Source organism: Schistocerca nitens, chromosome 3 (genome assembly GCF_023898315.1).
Source record: "Schistocerca nitens isolate TAMUIC-IGC-003100 chromosome 3, iqSchNite1.1, whole genome shotgun sequence".
Lineage (NCBI taxonomy): Eukaryota > Metazoa > Arthropoda > Insecta > Orthoptera > Acrididae > Schistocerca > Schistocerca nitens.
The window spans coordinates 911,895,064-911,914,528 of NC_064616.1; the positions used below are offsets into that span (position 1 = coordinate 911,895,064).

At 44.5% G+C, this 19,465-nt stretch overlaps 1 protein-coding gene across 1 annotated transcript in view; it reads right to left on the reverse strand.

The window, feature by feature from the left end:
- Positions 1-19,465, reverse strand: part of LOC126249480 (uncharacterized) — a 288,417-nt gene that overhangs the window by 45,672 nt on the left and 223,280 nt on the right. The window contains exon 4 of the mRNA XM_049951132.1: positions 11,023-11,552. Coding sequence (XP_049807089.1) covers positions 11,023-11,552 — 530 coding nt within the window. The remainder of the gene's footprint in view (positions 1-11,022; positions 11,553-19,465) is intronic.

Below are 19,465 nucleotides of genomic sequence, written 5' to 3' on the forward strand. Positions count from 1 at the left end.
CTCAAGGGATTCGCCACGTCACTACTACTCCCTATTACCCCAAGGCATCCTTTGCTGAACGTGTTAATCGGAATATTAAGGCGGCCCTCTGTATTTTTCATGCCCGTTCTCCCAAGGGTTGGGATTTGACCCTGCCCTGGTTGAACCAAGCGTTTAATTCGGCGCGTCATGAGGCAACAACAGGTAGCACCCCTAATACTCTTCTGTTTGGGTACTCGGTCAATTCTCCCTTGTCCAACCTGTGGAGTATTAATGATCTTTTTCCCCAGCAAATTGATCCGGCTAGCCTACGCGAGAATTGGCAACGGGCGCGTCGCAATATCTTACAGGCACGTCAGAGGAAAGCCCGTTACTATAATCGGGGTAGGCGCCCCTTCAGGGGCAAAATGGGAGATGTGGTTTTTGTTCGTAATTTTGGGTCCTCAGGGGCGAGTGCTGATAAAGGGAAGTTGAAACCACCTTATCAAGGCCCCTTCCGTATTGTGAGGGTGATTGGTCCAGTCAACCTCCTCGTTAAACAGCCGGGATCGGGGAAGACTCGTCATGTCCACGTCTCTCAAATTAAGTTTGCTCCTAATGTTGAGCCAGAGGGAGGGCGCTGATATCCCTGTTCCTATTTCTGGGTCTCTCTCTCTCCGTTTCTCCTTTTCTGCACTCATCCCCTGGGTGTGTTTTGCGGGGGGGGGGGGGGGGGGGGGAGGGGTGAGGTTGTTACGGTGCTCGCTTATTTCCAAGTCCGTAGCTGAACATAACCATTTACCAGTCAATGAACCGTGTAAACACAGTCGCCCCCCACTCCTCCCCCCCCTCCCCTCCCATCACCGCCGCCCCCATGGAACCACCACCAGCTTGTTGCACAGTGCTGTGTTTAAAACTTGGATCCATGTCTTCGTCAGCTCTACGTCACACTCCAACCATATTGTCACCTCTTACCAACTGAAATCGGGACTCGTCTGAGCTGGCCAAGGCTTTCCAGTCCTCTAGTGTCCAACCGATATAGTCACGAGCCCGGAAGAGGCGCTGAAGGCGATGTCGTGGTATTAGCAAAGGCACTCGCGTGGGTCGTCTGCTGCCATAGCCCATTAACGCCAAATTTCGCCGCAATGTCCTAACGGATACGTTCGTCGTACGCCCCACATTGATTTCTGCGGTTATTTCACGCAGTGTTGCTTGTCTGCTAGAACTGACAACTCTACGCAAACGCTGCTGCTCTCGGTCGTTAAGTGAAGGCTCCCCGCCACTGCGTTGTCCTTAGCGAGGGTTAATGCCTTATATGTGGTATTCTCGGCACACTCTTGACACTGTGGATCTAAGAATATTAAATTCCTTAACGCTTTCCGAAATGTAGTGTCCCATGCGTCTAGTTCCAATTATCATTCCGCGTTCAAAGCCTGTTAATTCCCGTCGTGCGACCATAACCACGTCGGACACCTTTTCACATGAATCACCTGAGTACAAATGACACCTCCGCCAATGCACTGCTCTTTTACACCTTGCTTACTCGATACTACCGCCATCTGTATGTGTGCGTATCGCTATTCCATGACTTTCGTCACCTCAGCTACATTGCGGAACATAATTATATGACCAGTTTTTCGAAACCCTGTAATTCCCACCCATTGCGACGCCTAAGTTTCAAAGGTGCGTACAACCTTCCTCTAATGCTGCAAAAGCGTGGAGTGGAGTGACTTTAGCCTCAGGTTCGACGACACTTCAAACAGCAAGGTATCGACACTTGCGAATAAAAGCCCACAGATCAGAATTTCTTGTGACGTGTAAGGGTGGTTAATGACGTCGCATTGGTTGGAACTACTTATGCATTTTGATCTATCCTATTTCGTGTCCTCCTGTTGCGTGATCGTGAAGGGGTGCAACTTTAGGGTCCCTCTAAAAGCATCCAGTTTGGGAAAACCTTCGATTGCACCTGCCCACATTTATTGAGAATTTTAAAAATGAACGCCTATAGAAACGACGTGCAGGTAGGCAACTCGTTGATGCAAATCCAGTTGTCTGCCTATAACTGCAACAGACTACTTTACACGTTGTTTCTCAACATGCGCATTTTTAAAATTCCGAATGAAGGTGGTTAGGCGCCATAGAAGGTTTTGGCGAAATGGGGGATCTTAGAGGGACACTCTGTTCATGCAATATCTCAAATATCTCAATATCGCAATATCGCATACCCCCTCCTCCGCCGGCCAGTGTGGCCGTGCGGTTAAAGGCGCTTCAGTCTGGAACCGCATGACCGCTACGGTCGCAGGTTCGAATCCTGCCTCGGGCATGGATGTGTATGATGTCCTTAGGTTAGTTAGGTTTAATTAGTTCTAAGTTCTAGGCGACTGATGACCTCAGAAGTTAAGTCGCATAGTGCTCAGAGCCATTTGAACCATTTTGAACCCCCTCCTCCCCCCCCCCCCCCCCCCCACAGCCCACCACTCCCCGTGATGACGCGTCAGGACAACGCGAAATAGGAGGAATGAAAAAGCGTAAGAACTCGTTGCTACTTTGGATCACCTTCATACTTGCCGAATGGTTTTAAAATTTTATTTCCGTAGAACCAACCTGAGGAGTAAATCTCCATAGTCATGGAACGAGTCAGTAGACGGAATTAACATACATAAATGTAGATGAATCGTATGCAGACGTCAAGATGCGAGTATGTAATCAACAATATAATAAAGAAATTTGTTTAATTTTTGTTCCAGAAGCTTACCAAAAGAATGGAAAGAGCAATCCATGAGGAAATTCTTCAGTTTAGACATGAATCCGCAAGGATTACTGCTAAGATTTTTTAAATTCATGTGGTAGCCTGTTGAAAATGGACGCTGCAGAATAATGCACACATTTCTGCGCATGAGTAAGGAAATGTAATCAAAATTCAGATCAGATTTCTGTCTGGCATTAACTGAGCTAAAGCTACTAATTCTTGGGAATAATCTCATACTGTTAACAACAAACAACATTAAAGAGAACAAATATTGATAGGCAAGTGTCAGAATTCCTAAACTGCTGAACAGAGGTGACAAGAAGTTCGCAAGCATACACCACACATTGCTCGAACTGACCATTTCGGAGCTGAAAATAATCTTTGTGAACAGAAAGAGTAACCCTAGAATATAGTTACGTAGGTCACAAGCGAATGACAATTTACTATCTATCTGGACAGCTCGAAATTTGAACTTTTCAGACTCACTAATCATATAGCCGTTCTACTTAAACAAGATGTAAATTTTTGTTGAATTGCTTGTTAGAGAATGCAGAAAACGTAGTCTTACAGTGATGTACTGTCAATTTATTTTCTACAAGCCATGAAGTTATGCCTTGAACTGCAGCATTTGAAACATTGCCTATGTTGGATACAGCATCCTTCACTACTAAGCTAGTGTCCCCAGCAAACAGAAATATTTTAGAATCACCTGTATTGTTAGAAGGTATAACATTTATATATATATATATATATATATATATATATATATATATATATATATATATATATATATATAAATAGTGATACCAGCACTGAACCCTGTGTCACCCCACACTTAACCATGTCCCAATCAGACGCCACATCACAGCCTTTCTCATTACTGTAGAGAAAGACCTTTTTCTGTGATCCACACAATCAAACGCCTTAGCTAATTCAAACAAGGTGTCTAGTGTCCACAATGTTTTGTTTAATCCATCCAGTACCCCACTGAGAAAACAGAATATAGCATTTTTAGTTGTTAAACCACCTCTAAAACCAAATTGTACGTTTGACAGCAAATTATGTGAACTGACATGGTCAATTACCCATACATATGCACTGCTTTCAATAACTTGTACTAACATTAATGACTTAGAATTAGGTCTAACATTGTCTACATTATCGCTCCCTCCATTTTTACAAAAAGAAGGTCTACTATTGAGTACTTTCATTGTTCTGGAAACTTATCATACCTAAAGGAAAAATTACAAATGTGGCTAAGTACTGAGTTAACATATGCAGCACAGTGCTTTCGTATCTTGCCAGATATCGCTTCATACTCATTAGAGTCCTCAGTCTTCAGCAATTTAGTTAGTGTGTCAGTCTCCCGTTGTCAGTATCAGGGAGATGTATTTCAGATAGAAGTCTTGGGAAGCCAGTTTATAAAAGAGTTATACTCTTTTGTCCAACAGGACCTGTTTACGAAAATATCCCAGAATGACACCGAATTCATTCTTCCCGATGGTCCTAATGTAGCACCCTATCTATCACATGTTACCCTTCCTGAAAATTGTAACATCTTGATTTCAACATACGTCTCAGAAACGATATACGTTAGCTCTTTGTTCTCACCGCTAAAAGCTTTCATCATCTCTGTGCATGCTTGCGAAAACACTGTTAATCATAAAAGCATTCTTATTGTTTGGAAGAAGAGCACTTTCTAAGTACAGAAAGGAAAATCAGAACAATCACGCAAATAGAATTCGAAGCACTGTCCTGCAGAAGAGAAAAATGGTTGGAATTTTCGGTGTCCTACAGCTACTGGTCTGGAGATGTCCTAATGCCACAATGGCGGATGAGGGGCAGCATCCCATCAGAGATGGATGGTCTGCTTCAACTTGTCTTTGAACACTTGATCAAAGACTACATCACGCTATGCTCAGAACTTTCCATAGATACCTTGCCCCCATCTTGTCCGAACCAGTCTGTGGAGACTCCTATGCCCAGCACAAAGGATGTCACGTGAATGAATGGAGCATTCTGATTGGCTCTCACTGAATTCACCCATCAAACAACAAAAGTGACTATTAACTATTTTTGCAGCACTTTGCAATTTATGGGAAGGGTTGATATGTAATGGGTGGGGTGTCCCGTTAGGATCGCTAGGAAGAAAGCATCCTGTGTTATTCTGGGATAATTTCGTAAACAGTTTCTGAAAGTATTGCAAAAGATTTCTATAGCGCGTCCAGGGGGAGACTTGGCTGTTATTTACGTAGACGTGGGATGTCACTATAACACTGACAATCTTTTAGCTGTGCCTGCAAGGGTGGATTGCTAGGCAAACATCTCACTCAGAAATTTGGCCAGCGCTGGACCCGCTGGTAGAAAGGTGATGTGTCGGTGCACCAGCAGTAACCTCAAGAAAAGTGCACTGGAAGGCTGGGGCAGTTTACAGTCCATGGCGGAATGACATATCTCATGCCAGTTCCTATGTCATCTGCACAGCAATGTACAGCTCTCTCTATCTTTGTATGCAACAATATTTTGCAAAAAATGTATTTCGAGTCAGCCAGCTACTAATGACATCATCAACCTGTGTGGCAGATAGCTACCACACCTTGTTTCCAGTACATCGTGATCACGTGACTGAAAATTAATTACTTACTAATTTCAGCAGTATTTTTGGATCGATTCCCAGTCAGGCATTTGCTTTGGAAGGAAGGTGTCTCTCGCATGCAGGCCTGGCAGGACACAAGGACAAACAGGGAAAGAGCATGTGTTTCGACATGAATTTCTCAGGGATGCCGCCGCCTGATGCTTTTGTTTGAGGATTAGTGTCACGTCCGGTCTGTCAGTCACATGACCTGAACGGACACCTCACCTGCGTGTGTCTCGGGAGCTGACAGCTGTGGCGTCGCTTAGCGGAGGTCACCGGTGCAGCCCGACTCCTCGCAGCCTGCGCAGGTGGCGTTTTGTGCAGTCCAGCGGACAGCGCATGCTGCGCGATCGAAAGATTTTTAAAGTGATAATCACATGTGATAGGTGTTTCATGATGGTATTCCTAGCATGTTCGGAATGAAAATAGAGCGATCGATTTAATCACTTCTTACAAGACCTGCATCTTCCCAAACAGCAGACAACGATGAGCTTGAGAAATTCAACCCCTGCACACTGATTTTTTTTAAAAATAAATAAACAATATAGCCTTGAATTTCCCTTAGTGAGATCCTTGCTCTCCACTACAGAGCCACCAATTTCCAGGTAGGGAAGGGGGTAGAGGGGAGGGGGAGGGGGCTTATCAGTGGGGTAGGGGTTACTTATTTGATCAATTTAATTAAGTAGTCAAAGAAATTGATAAGAGTGGGATGGGGCTATCCGAATAACTCTAACCTGAAAGTGTACCTGTATTAGTGAGGGGGAGTGGGTGGGTTGGTGGTTGCCTGAGGGGTTGGGGGGAGGGGGTGGGTGTGGGGGAAGAACAGGTTAAGGACATGCCAATCAAAAGAAGGATTACGTCTAGGGCGTCTTAATCCTCTTAGCGGAACAATAGGTTAATGACCTGTCAGTCAAAGAAGAACAACAGGTTTGCCCCTGAGTGCATATGTGCCCCTGATATAAGCAACCTGCAATGTGGCTTCATGCGGCCTTGTCCCCCTACTTTGCTCATTCAACTTGCTGTAAACACAGACTAGGATGCGTATTTCATCATTGTCGATGACCAGGTATTGCCCTTTCTTCGACATTTTAATGATGAGTATGCAGTGGACACTCTCGCCTTTCAAGATGTTCACAGGGCTACACGAATACTTTTTTTTTTTTTTTTTGACGAACATTCGGGATGCCTATTTCACCTCTACTGATCCGTTAAACCATTCGATGTTAAGCCCATAGAAAATGTCTGAAACTGTTTCGAACAACAGATGAAAAGTATCAGTCGACACTACCGTGTACAGGATGTGAGAATTGATCAGTGGCTTTAAATGGACATGGTATAATTGAAGAAATTTGTGGGATTCCTCCCTTGTCAAATAGAGCCCTTTACATCTACTCCTTCATGTACATCTACATGATTACTCTGCAGTTCACAATTAAGTTCCGGCTGAGGGTTTATCAAATCACCTTGAAGCTCTTTCCGTGCCTTTCCAATCTCGAACAGTGTGCGGGAAAAGCTAACACTGAAATCTTTCTGTGCGAGTACTGATTTCTCTTATTTTATTATGATGATCATTCCTCCTTATGTAGGAGGGCGGCATCAATACATTTTCGGACTCTGAAGAGAAAGTTGGTGATTGAAATTTCATGAGAAGGTACTGCCACAGCGAAAAACACCTTGGTTTAATGACTGCCACCACAATTCGTGTATCATATCCGTGGCACTCTCTCCCTTATTTCGTGATAATACAAAATGAGCCCCCCATCTCTGAACTTTTTCGATGTCCTCCGTCAGTCCTATCTGATGCAGATCCCACACCGCACGGGAGTGGTCCAGAAGAGGGTCGAAAGTGTAATGTGAGCAGTCTCTTTAGTAGACCTTTGACATTTTATAAGTGTTCCGCCAATAAATCGTAGTCTTTGGTTTGCTTTCCCCAAAACATTATCTATGTGATCGTTCCAGTTTAAGTTATTTATAATTTTAATCGCTAGGTATTTAGCTGAATTTACAGACTTTAGATTTGTGTGGTTAATCGTGTAACCAAAATTTGGAGGATTTATTTTGAAACTCATGTCAATTGCCCCTTTACGCACCATACATATTTCTTATATAAATCGTTTTACAAATTGCTTTGATCATCTAATAACTTTATAAGACAGTAAGTGATAGCATCATCTGCAGAAAATCTGAGAGGGCTGCTCAGAATGTCTCCAATGCCGCTTATGTGGATGAGAAACAGCTGAGGGGCTGTAACACTTCCTTGTAGGTCGCCAGAAATTATTTCTGTTTTACCTGATGGCTTTCCAGCAGGTACTACGAACTGCGACCTTTCTGGCAGGCAATCACGAATCAAGTGACACAACTGAGACGATATTCCATAGGCACGCAATTTGATTAGAAGTCGCTTGTGAGGTACGGTGTCAAAAACCTTCTGGAAATCTAAAAATATGGAATCTGTTTGACGTCCCCTGTCAACAGCGCTCATTACTTCTTGAGAATAGAGGGCTAGTTGTGTTTGACAAGAACGATGTTTTCTGAATTAATGTTGGCTGTTTGCCAATAAATTATTTTCTTCGAGGTAGCTTATAATGTTCCAACACAGGGCTGAGGCAGTTGTACATGGTGTTGCGTGATGCCTCCGGGGATGAATACTTCTTTCCTCTATCTACATCTATATCTACATGGATACTCTGCAAATCACATTCAAGTGCCTGGCAGAGGGTTCATCGAACCACCTTCACAATTCTCTATTATTCCAATCTCGTATAGCGCGTGGAAAGAAGGAACACCTATATCTTCCTGTACGAGCTCTGATTTCCCTTATTTTATCGTGGTGATCGTTCCTCCCTATGTAGGTCGGTGTGAACAATATATTTCAGCTTTGGGAGGAGGAGGTTGTTGATTGGAATTTCGTGAGAAGATTTCGTCGCAACAAAAACGCATTTCTTTTAATAATTTCCAGCCCAAATCCTGTATCATTTCTGTGACACTCTCTCCCATATTTCGCGATAATACAAAACGTGCTGCCTTTCTTTGAACTTTTTCGATGTACTCCGTCAGTCCTACCTGGTAAGGATCCCACACCGCGCAGCAGTATTCTAAAAGAGGACGGACAAGTGTAGCGTAGGCAGTCTCCTTAGTAGGTCTGTAACATTTTCTAAGTGTCCTGTCAATATAACGCAGTCTTTGGTTAGCCTTCCCCACAACATTTTCTATGTGTTCCTTCCAATTTAAGTTGTTCGTAATTGTAATACCTAGGTATTTAGTTGAATTTATGACTTTTAGATTAGACTGATTTATCGTGTAACCGAAGTTTAACGAATTCCTTTTAGCACTCATGTGGATGACCTGACACTTTTCGTTATTTAGTGTCAATTGCCACTTTTCGCACCATTCAGATATCTTTTCTAAGTTGTTTTGCAGTTTGTTTTTATCTTCTGAGGATTTTATTAGTCGATAAACGACAGCGTCATCTGCAAACAACCGAAGACGGTTGCTCAGATTGTCTTCAAAATCGTTTATATAGATAAGGAACAGCAAAGGACCTATAACACTACCTTGGGGAACGCCATAAATCGCTTCTGTTTTACTCGATGACTTTCCGTCAATTACTACGAACTGTGACCTCTCTGACAGGAAATCACAAATCCAGTCACATAACTGAGACGATATTCCATAAGCACACAATTTCACTACGAGCCGCTTGTGTGGTGCCGGCCGCGGTGGTCTAGCGGTTCTAGGCGCGCAGTCCGGAACCGCGCGACTGCTACGGTCGCAGGTTCGAATCCTGCCTCGGGCATGGTTGTGTGTGATGTCCTTAGGTTAGTTAGGTTTAAGTAGTTCTAAGTTCTAGGGGACTGATGACCTAAGATGTTAAGTCCCATAGTGCTCAGAGCCATTTGAACCATTTTGCTTGTGTGGTACAATGTCAAAAGCCTTCCGGAAATCCAGAAATACGGAATCGATCTGAAATGCCTTGTCAATAGCACTCAACATTTCATGTGAATGAAGAGCTAGTTGTGTTTCACAGGAACGATGATTTCTAAACCCATGTTGACTGTGACAATAGACAGTTTTCTTCGAGGTGATTCATAGTGTTTGAGCACAATAGATGTTCTAGAATCCTGCTGCATATCGACGTTAACGAGATGGGCCTGTAATTTAGTGGATTACTCCTACTACCTTATTGAATATTGGTGTGACCTGTGCAACTTTCCAGTCTTTGGGTACGGATCTTTCGGCGAGCGAACCGTTGTATATGATTGGTAAGTATGGAGCTACTGCATCAGCACACTCCGAAAGGAACCTCGGTGGTGTTATTATTGTCACGCCACTGTGGCGTTCCACACAACTGACAAGGGGAAGGTCTCAGACACGGCCAACCGATTCGGCTCAAATTTGGCAGGTCGCTTGTGTACAATCGAAAACGAAGGAATCTGAGACATTTTGGGTCAACACCCCCGCGTTTTTGAGAAAATCACCTCTAAAGGTTACGACGAGCAATCGACTCAAAATTGGGGGGATCGATACATAATTGTAAATAGAGTAATTTTCTTCATCAGGTATGGGGTCCGAAAACGCGTACTTTTCCAGAAATCGAGGTAAGAAACTTTTACAACTGCCACTTCTGTACCCACATGGTAAACGCTTTTCGTCGACAGTACCGACAGAGCAACGGCCAAGGTAACTGGCTGGGAATCGGAGAACCCGGGTTCGAATCTCGAAGAAACTTTATTTCCGGGCTTCAGAATTGCAGTGGCTTCTGGAAACCCAGCGGGAATTGCACAACCGCACGGATGCGATAACTATTCACACCATAATTCATAACCAACTTTCAGCACCGATTTTTCAGGCGATGATATCGTATGCGTGGTGCGCATCAAAATTAATTCCCGAAAAAGACATATTTTAAAATGTAAACCAAGTTTGTTTTCCGCCGACTCTTCGGAATGAACAGTGTAGTTATCGAAAGATTGCATTCATTAGATGTTCTCGGTGCCGTGAGTATATTTGTTTCGAATGTTTATATGACAAGTACCATCCATCTAGTTGTTCGAAGAAAAGTGAGGACACGTAACAGTGACTGGAAGAACCATTGTAAAGTGACCTGGAGTAACATTTTAGTTGTTTACTTTCCCAAGAGGTTTGAGAAATTTATTTGTCTACTTTATTATTATCATTCCTTATTGATTTACTTATCTTATTAACCCTCCTATCCCTATCATCGGAGATATGGAAAAATACAAATGAAAAGAATAACATCCGCTAGGGTTCTCCGATTCCCAGCGAGATACCTTAACCGTTGCGCTGTCGGCGAAAAGCGTTTACCATGTAGGTACAGATGCGGCAGTTGTAAAAGTTTCTTTCCTCGATTTCTGCAAAAGTATGAGTTTGTGGACCCCATACCTGACGATGAAAATTGCTCTATTTACAATTATCTGTCCATCCCTCCAATTTTGAGTCGATTCCTCGTCATAAACTTTAGGGGTGATTTTCTCGAAATTGCGGGGGTGTTGACCCAAAATATCTTAGATTAGTTCGTTTTAGGTTTTACACAAGCGACTTGCCAAATCTGAGCCGAATCGGTTGGCCGTGTCTCAGGCCTTCCCCTTGTGAGACGAGAAGTACGCTGGGAGTGAAATGGGCATGCGAGCGGCACTTTCAGCTGACCCGAGTTCACTACCTGTCAATGACGGCGGGCTCCATAGCGCGCAGCTTGTCGGCGAACTTCTGGTAGCCGTCCCACGTGGCCACCACGTCGACGACTGCGCGCCAGTTGGGCTGCACGAAGTGCTGCACGTATTCGCGGCTGGCTTCGGTGAACAGGACCTCGGAGTAGCGGCCGAGGGAGCCGGGCAGGCCGGCCTCGACGGCGAGCGAGGCGGCGTGCAGGCGCGCGAGTGCGCGGAGTGCGGCGGCCGCGTGCTGCGCGTCCAGCAGGCCGGCGGGGGCGGCGCGGAAGCCGCCGACGGCCAGGTCCTGCAGCAGCAAGGTGTCGCCCGCCGTGCCCAGCAGCAGCGGGCCCACGCCGGCGGCGCGGCCGCAGCTCAGCACCTCCTGGTACACCAGCCGCTCGCGCGAGAACATCCCCATGGCGGACAGCGCGGACGCCACCTGCGCGTCCTCCGGCGGCCGCTTCACCACCAGCCGCAGCTCCGCGCCGTCGCCCAGCACCACCGTCGCGCGTGTCAGCTGCCCGCAGAAGCTCGAACCCTGCGCAGTTGCGTCTATTATTACCACACATTTTAGGAAAGCGGGAACATTACACCTTAAGGTCTGGCCAGACAGAATGCGGCCTGGCCGTCCGGCCTGTGGCCTTGAACCGCAGCCGGCAGGCCGCACTGTTGAATCGCTCGTTATTGTATGGCGGCGGTCACACAAAGTGCGGCTTTGACGCAACGGCAACCGGCCTGCCGCACCGGCCGGCGCCGGGTTGTCACAGATTACAGATTCGCCGCAAGCCGCAGCGGCTGCTTGCCTCTGTTGGCGCATTCAACTGCTCTGTTGTCACACTGGAAGCAGCGGCGTGAGGCGGTTTTTGTCTTGCAGCTCATCATAGACACAGAAAGACTTACAGAGGAGGTGAGAGAATACAATTTTTTGTATGACATACGGGATCCTCATTTGGAGGTAGAATACTTTTGCCCTCGATATACTCTTGATAGAAAGCTGAATTCTCAGAAACAGTATTGTCACTGTGACGTCCATAACTTCCGATATCAACTACTGTAAATTCGTAGTATGGATCAACGATCGCCAGGAGTGGCAGCGAAAAGAATTGTTTGTAACAGAAGAACTGGGATCCCACTATCCTTCGGGCATTTTAACCTTATATGCTTTCCGTCTATTCTTCCAAGGCAGTTCGGAAACCCCCAGAGTTCTAGAAATCCTTCTTCAGATTTCTTCCACATCTCTGTTGTAGGAGTAGATAAATACTTGGGCTATAGAACAGTCCATATTGCCTGGCACACTTGTTTCACAATTTCTGGGACTGTTGAACGTCCTAACCGAAAAGAAAAAGCTATGTTCTGGTGTCTGTCGCCTGTAGTCAAGTTCTGGAAAAGATTAAAATAAATTATGCCGATAGAACGAATAGATAAGTTAACGACCAAAGATAAGTTTGTTTAAATTCAATGACAATGTTATGAATAGAATGAAACAAAACAATCTATTAAGTAGAAAGTTCTCTCTAGCGGGACATACGGAACTAGATGTTACTGTCGTTTGCTGTATTCATAAACACTGCAGATAAATTTATCACTGCATTCGTAACTGAGTTGTGGGATAGCACTTTCTTCCGTCGAACTTTTCATACGATACAGCAAAACTGAAATGGAATAATTTATATGACTTCTGTTTGAAGCACAAAGAGGCTACAAATGCTAAAAGTTACCTGAAACAAATGGCTAGTCTGTGCCTTGTATCAATTGGCTTTCTCCAGTTCGTTGTGCACTTCTCGGTGCTACCGTTTTATCAGGCGTTGTAGTTCCTCGAAACATTCCCGCGACATACGAAAATATTTGAAGAACCTATCTTCGTCAGACTCTAGATCAATACACAGACGATGGTATTCTCATAAGCTTTCTAGCTTAATAATGGGGTTCGGCCCTTTCCACAGTGTAACAGCTGAGGCACCAAGAGTCGCTGAGGCCGGCCGGCCGGCAGTTGTCTGTGTGGCGTCCCTGGCCGCTGACTGGACGGCCACCCGCTGCGCCGTCCGTCGCAGCGGCAGGAAGGATTCTGTCTGGCCAGGCCTTTAATCTACCGTTGACGATTCCGTCACAAGAATCAGACTGGGGAAGGATAGAAAGTCATTCCGGAAAATCACAGAAAAATCTATATGGCCAGATGGCGATCAAAGTCTGTAAGGGCCAGTCAAGTGAAAGTCAGACAGAAGTATGTAAACTGTTTATTACACTACTGGCCATTACAATTGTTACACCACGAAAATGACGTGCTACAGACGCGAAATTTTACCGACAGGAAGAAGATGCTGTGATATGCAAATGATTAGCTTTTCAGAGCATTCACACAACGTTGGCGCCGGTGGCGACACTTACAACGTGGTGACATGAGGAAAGTTTCCAACCGATATCTCATACACAAACCGGCGTTGCCTGATGAAACGTTGTTGTGATGCCTCGTGCAAGGAGGAGAAATGCGTACCATCACGTTTCCGACTTTGATAAAGGTCGGATTGTAGCCTATCGCGATTGCGGTTTATCGTATCGCGACATTGCTGCTCGCGTTGGTCGAGATCCAATGACTGTTAGCAGAATATGGAATCGGTGGATTCAGGAGGGAAATACGGAACGCCGTGCTGGATCCCAACGGCCTCGTATCACTAGCAGTGGACATGACAGGTATCTTATCCGCATGGCTGTAAAGGATCGTGCAGCCACGTCTCGATCCCTGAGTCAACAGATGGGGACGTTTGCAAGACAACAACCATCTGCACAAACAGTTCGACGACGTTTGCAGCAGCATGGACTATCAGCTCGGAGACCATGGCTGCGGTTACTCTTGACGCTACATCACAGACAGAGGCGCCTACGATGGTGTACTCAACGACGAACCTGGGTACAAGAATGACAAAACGTCATATTTTTCGTATGAATCCAGGTTCTGTTTACAGCATCATGATGGTCGCATCCCTGTTTGGCGACATCGCGGTGAACGCACATTGGAAGCGTGTATTCGTCATCGCCATACTGACGTATCACCCGGCGTGATGGTATGGGGTGCCATTGGTTACACGTCTCGGTCACCTATTGTTCGCATTGACGGCACGTTGAACACTGGTCGTTACATTTCAGATGTGTTACGACTCGTGGCTCTACTCTTCATTCGATCCCTGCGAAACCCTACATTTCAGCAGGATAATCTACGACCGTATGTTGCAGGGCCTGTACGGGCCTATCTGGGTACAGAAAACGTTCTATTGCTGCCCTGGCCAGCACATTCTCCAGATCTCTCACCAATTGAAAACGTCTGGTCAATGGCGGCCGAGCAACTGGCTCGTGACAATACGCCAGTCACTACTCTTGATGAACTGTGGTATCGTGATGAAGCTGCATGGGCAGCTGTACCTGTACACGACATCCAAGGTCTGTTTGACTCAATGCCCAGGCGTATCAAGGCCGTTATTACGGCCAGAGGTGGTTGTTCTGGGTACTGATTTCTCAGGATTTAAGGGGCTCCGGAACGCCCTATACTTGCAATGTTAAAATAATGCTTATAAATTACATCTTTCCTCACAAAGTATTTGAGGTAGGAAGTTGAACTTTTTACAGATTATTTATTGGAATATGGGCTACAACTTAACACAGGGATTTTACAAAATTTTAGTTCAGTTATTAAAGATGATTTTTTTTCAATTGTATTGAAAATTCACAACATTTTTTGCAATTTTTTATTTATATATTCAAAAATATACAGTTTTTTTGGAAAAAGGCTGTGTTAAATTATGCAGAAGGTACTGTGTAACATTTACTGAAAGTTTGAAACAAATATGTTTGGAAGATCCTTAGAAAACATGTAATTAGTATGAGAAAATAAAAGTTTTGGGAATCGAGCGACAAAGGTTGGATTAACTTTTTAGTGCATTCCAGGTCCATAGGATGGATTATCTTCATCCTCTGCAAACTCCTCCTCCAGCTTCCTCTTGTTCCTCCTTTTGTTTACTCTTGCTTGTATTTCTAGACTCTTTACAGCCCTGTCTGCAGCCCGAAGGCGTTCCTTGTCTAAAGCAAGCATCGCTCGTACCATGTTAGAACCTATCTTCATTCCCATATTTCTAAATACCTTGCACCTTACAATGTTGGCATCATTGAAAGTCGCAACAGCATCATACATACCAAAGTGAAGTGTTTCTATTCCAACAAATACAGTCTTGGGGATTCTCGACCATATAACACTATTTACACTTTCATTGGGGTTTTGAGTTTTTCCGTGAATACACTTTTTCAACAGTTCAGGTGCTGCCTCTTCCACAGCGTTCTTCATAGATTCTATACAGACATCTTCTACTTTAGACCCTATTAATTTATTATAGGTCGTAAACTTGGTTGGGGGATTTGGAAGATTCATGATGCCACAGAAAATTGCACCTGCAGTAGCTCCCTTACCAACTGAACGCAAGGAATAAACAAATCTAATGTTGTGTTCGTAGATTTTGCTACCATTTTCTTCAGTTGCAGTTACTGCAACACTGTTCCAAAAGGTGGTCATGTATGAACACTAATCACATTTCAGTTGTATCTCACTAGTAAGTCCTACGTGCTTTATTATGGAGAGTTCCAGACCAACTTCAATACAATGAATACATCTTACACAGTTTGAAAAAATTCCTTTGAGAACCGACATATCAAATATTTCATTCACATCTGATTTGCCCATAAAACATTCATAGTTTTCACTCATTGAACCAAGCTTCTTCTGTGAAGTATTTTCTTTCCCACTTTGACTGCTATGGGCATGTGTACTTGAGAGGTTAGGCTCACTCACTTGGTTATCGTCTTTATTGTTTACAGTAATAACACATACCTTTGGCTTTCCAACATTTCTCCTTTTCTTAAAAGCCTTCAGATGATTTCTAATAACTTTACTTTTACTCATTATTATACTTCAACAAAACAGAGACTCAAGAAACAGAATTAATTACGAATATTTTCGAGATAACGACAGAGTAAATAAACATGAAACAATCGACAATCACACCAGCGATATATATTGATCCATCACAGGTTAGCCACAACACATACTTTATCTCACATCACTAAAATGTACATGATGAACACGGACGTTAATAATAACACCATTTGACAGCAGTTTAACAGCGCCACAGTGGGTCACGCCCATGTAGAACACATTTCAAAAAAAAATTAAAAATAGTTGTAGTCTTCGGAATTGAATAAATTATATGTCTATTAAAAGGTAATAGTCTGCAGATTCAGAAAATGCAAAAATGTAAAAATTGAACTTTTCATGATTTTGAGCCTTTCCGGAGCCCCTTAAGCACCCAAATTGCTTGAAAATGTAATCAGATGTCAGTTCTAGTATAATATATTTGTCCAATGAATACCCGTTTATCATCTGCATTTCTTCTTGGTGTAACAATTTTAATGACCAGTAGTGTATTTCAGAAGTATTCACCATAACCCTTAAGGGGGGACATTGATGAAATTGACCAAAAATGTCAATTTTCGATTTACTTATTAGTACAACTCATGGACAATAAGTTCCCAAAGGTTCAATGTTGAAACTCGCACCCGAAGTGCCTGAAAATTAATTAAAAGTGTGACGCAGTCTCCTTGCCACACCAAGCTCAGAGGGATAACAACCCCCACATTCACAAGGAGAGGCTTCCGTATTGTATCCTGGATCTTGTCAAGCCCACTTACAGGTTTCTGGCCGATCCTGCAATTCTCAAAAAGTGTGTTCATGGCAAAACCCAAAATCCAAATGAGTCTCTAAATTCACTCATATGGAAACGATGCCCTAAACACACATTTGCATCTGCTACAGTTGTCAGAATTGCAACGTATGAAGCAGGTCGATTATGTTCTATCATTTTCACTGTCTCCGGACAGACCTGGAGCGATTTAATTGACATCGTCAGGGCCAATGACTTGTCCCTCATCCGTGTGGTGCCACAACATATTGCTGCTTTCAGTCAGTGTTACATAATGTAAAGACACTAAACCTGAATCATCCGATTCCGTTGTGATTCTTTGGTTAGGCTCTAGTTGCTCAGCTCTGAGCTACCACTGCTTACACCTACCTTATCATCTACCTTCCATATGAGAACTAAATACATTCAATATGTGCCAGAATATTGTATCTCTTAATACACACTTTACTAATTATTCAAACTACCAACGTTTCCCACCAAACTAAACACGCTGAGTCACTTATAACACATAATATAAATCAAATCGAAAAGCTCCTGTAATCTGTTACCTACACATTACGATTTACAGAACTCATTCTACTCTACAAAATTCCTATTTACAAGGGAAATGTACGGCCATTTGGCCTATTCCTAAGTCCTTCCAGCACTCATAAGCCACTAGCGCTTTCGTCACTGGCTTGCGTAATGCCCTTTTCAATGGCGAACCCAACAAATTACATAGTAAGACTCAGTGCACTGGGCTGTGTGGCCTGGTAAATTACGTTGTGTACGTGCCACAGGTGTTAATGGCTCGGCTCTCTGGCCTTTACCAAACACAACAAATCAACCAGAACCAGACATATTGAACAATAAGGATACAAGGATACAAGGCACAAAACTGCAGAGATAAAAGGATGCGAGGGTCCCACCAGCGAAAATAAAGTCTTCGCCCTCCTCGCAAATGTTGCTGTCCCAGTTGCATCTCTACTTGCAGTCTTATGGCGTCAGGTGAAGTGAACCTTCTTGCCGGCCGATGTGGCCGAGCGGTTCTAGGCGCTTCAATCTGGAACCGTGCGACTGTTACGGTCGCTGGTTCGAATCCTGCCTCGGGCATGGATGTATGTGATGTCCTTAGGTTAGTTAGGTTTAAGTAGTTCTAAGTTCTAGGGGACTGATGACCTCAGATGTTAAGTCCCAGCCCGCATCTCGTGGTCGTGCGGTAGCGTTCTCGCTTCCCACGCCCGGGTTCCCGGGTTCGATTCCCGGCGGGGTCAGGGATTTTCTCTGCCTCGTGATGGCTGGGTGTTGTGTGCTGTCCTTAGGTTAGTTAGGTTTAAGTAGTTCTTAGTTCTAGGGGACTTATGACCACAGCAGTTGAGTCCCATAGTGCTCAGAGCCATTTGAACCATTTTTGTTAAGTCCCATAGTGCTCAGAGCCATTTTTTTGAACCTTCTTCTTCGTCTCAAAATCATCCAACTTCTGATACCAAAATGTATTGGTGCAGCAAAATGCTCCCCGTTGGCTGCGAAAATGTGGCAGGTCGGGGGTGCAATAACCGCTGCACAGGGGTGGAAGAGCTGTTCTTCTGGTGGATGGCGATGGCTCTCTCACGTGGGCATCGCCCGTTCGTAGATGGCTTGAGAGACAGGAGTGACGTTGTGGACAGCAGTAGAAGGACAGACGGAGAACATAAACAGTTCTTTATTGTACTGAAATATGCTGAATTTTGATGACGGTTCTGTCGGACATGTCCGACAGAACAGACAACACATTTCAATATACGAGTACATATGAGCGAGGACGGTTCTAGGTACTTTCCGTGCATATGCACCATATTTTCGAAAACCCTGTGGGACTTATAGGATGCCACGAACAGTCGGGCTAACGGAAGGGGGCAGTAGTATCGTATCACAGCTTGAGAATTTGGGTCAGCCATGAAGCATGTCTTTGTGGCTGAGGTGGTTGAAGCAACCATTCATGAGAAGCGGAGCATCCGGATTCGACTCGTAGTATGGCACAAATTTTCAGCCTTCACCACCGATTTATATCAATTCTCATAAAGTGGCTGAAGTCCTGTTTCTTGTAATATAAGTCTTTATTAAGTTATTCAACTTCGACAGTCATCTAAGTGCGACTTTGTCTGTGATGCGGCGTAGCGTCGCCTCATGATATTCCAGCGTACCAGAAGCAGAGAAGGTAGATGCAGCGTGCGGTTAATATGCGCTACTCATGTGGCGGCATGCTGAGCTGGCGCAGCTGGCATTCCTGGAACTGAGTTGACACAGTGCTCAAGCGGCAGCACAGCCGAGCTACGAACACGAAGCAGTCAGCAATCTCTTCTCACTCGTGGCAGGTCACAATGGTTCCCAAAGTCTAGCTCTGGACCGAAGGCTGAAAATCTGCAGCATCGCCGATAGAACCGACTGTGGTCCTTTGGTGCAGAGCCGAGTGGAGGATTTGAATCAGAGGCTCAGGCGGTTCTGTGACCGTGTAGGCTCCAGATACCTTGACTTGCGCCATCGAGTGGTGGGTTTCCGGGTTCCGCTTAATAGGTCACAAGTCCACTAGACACAGGAAGCGTTGTACACGGGTAGCGGGGGCTGTGTGGAAGGGACTGGGCGGTTTTTTAGGCTAGAGGGTCTCAGGGAACCACAAAGAGGGCGTCCGTCTAAAAGGGGACAGATAACACACAGCAAGTTAGTTGTAGAAACAATCGGTATTGAAATGTGTGTG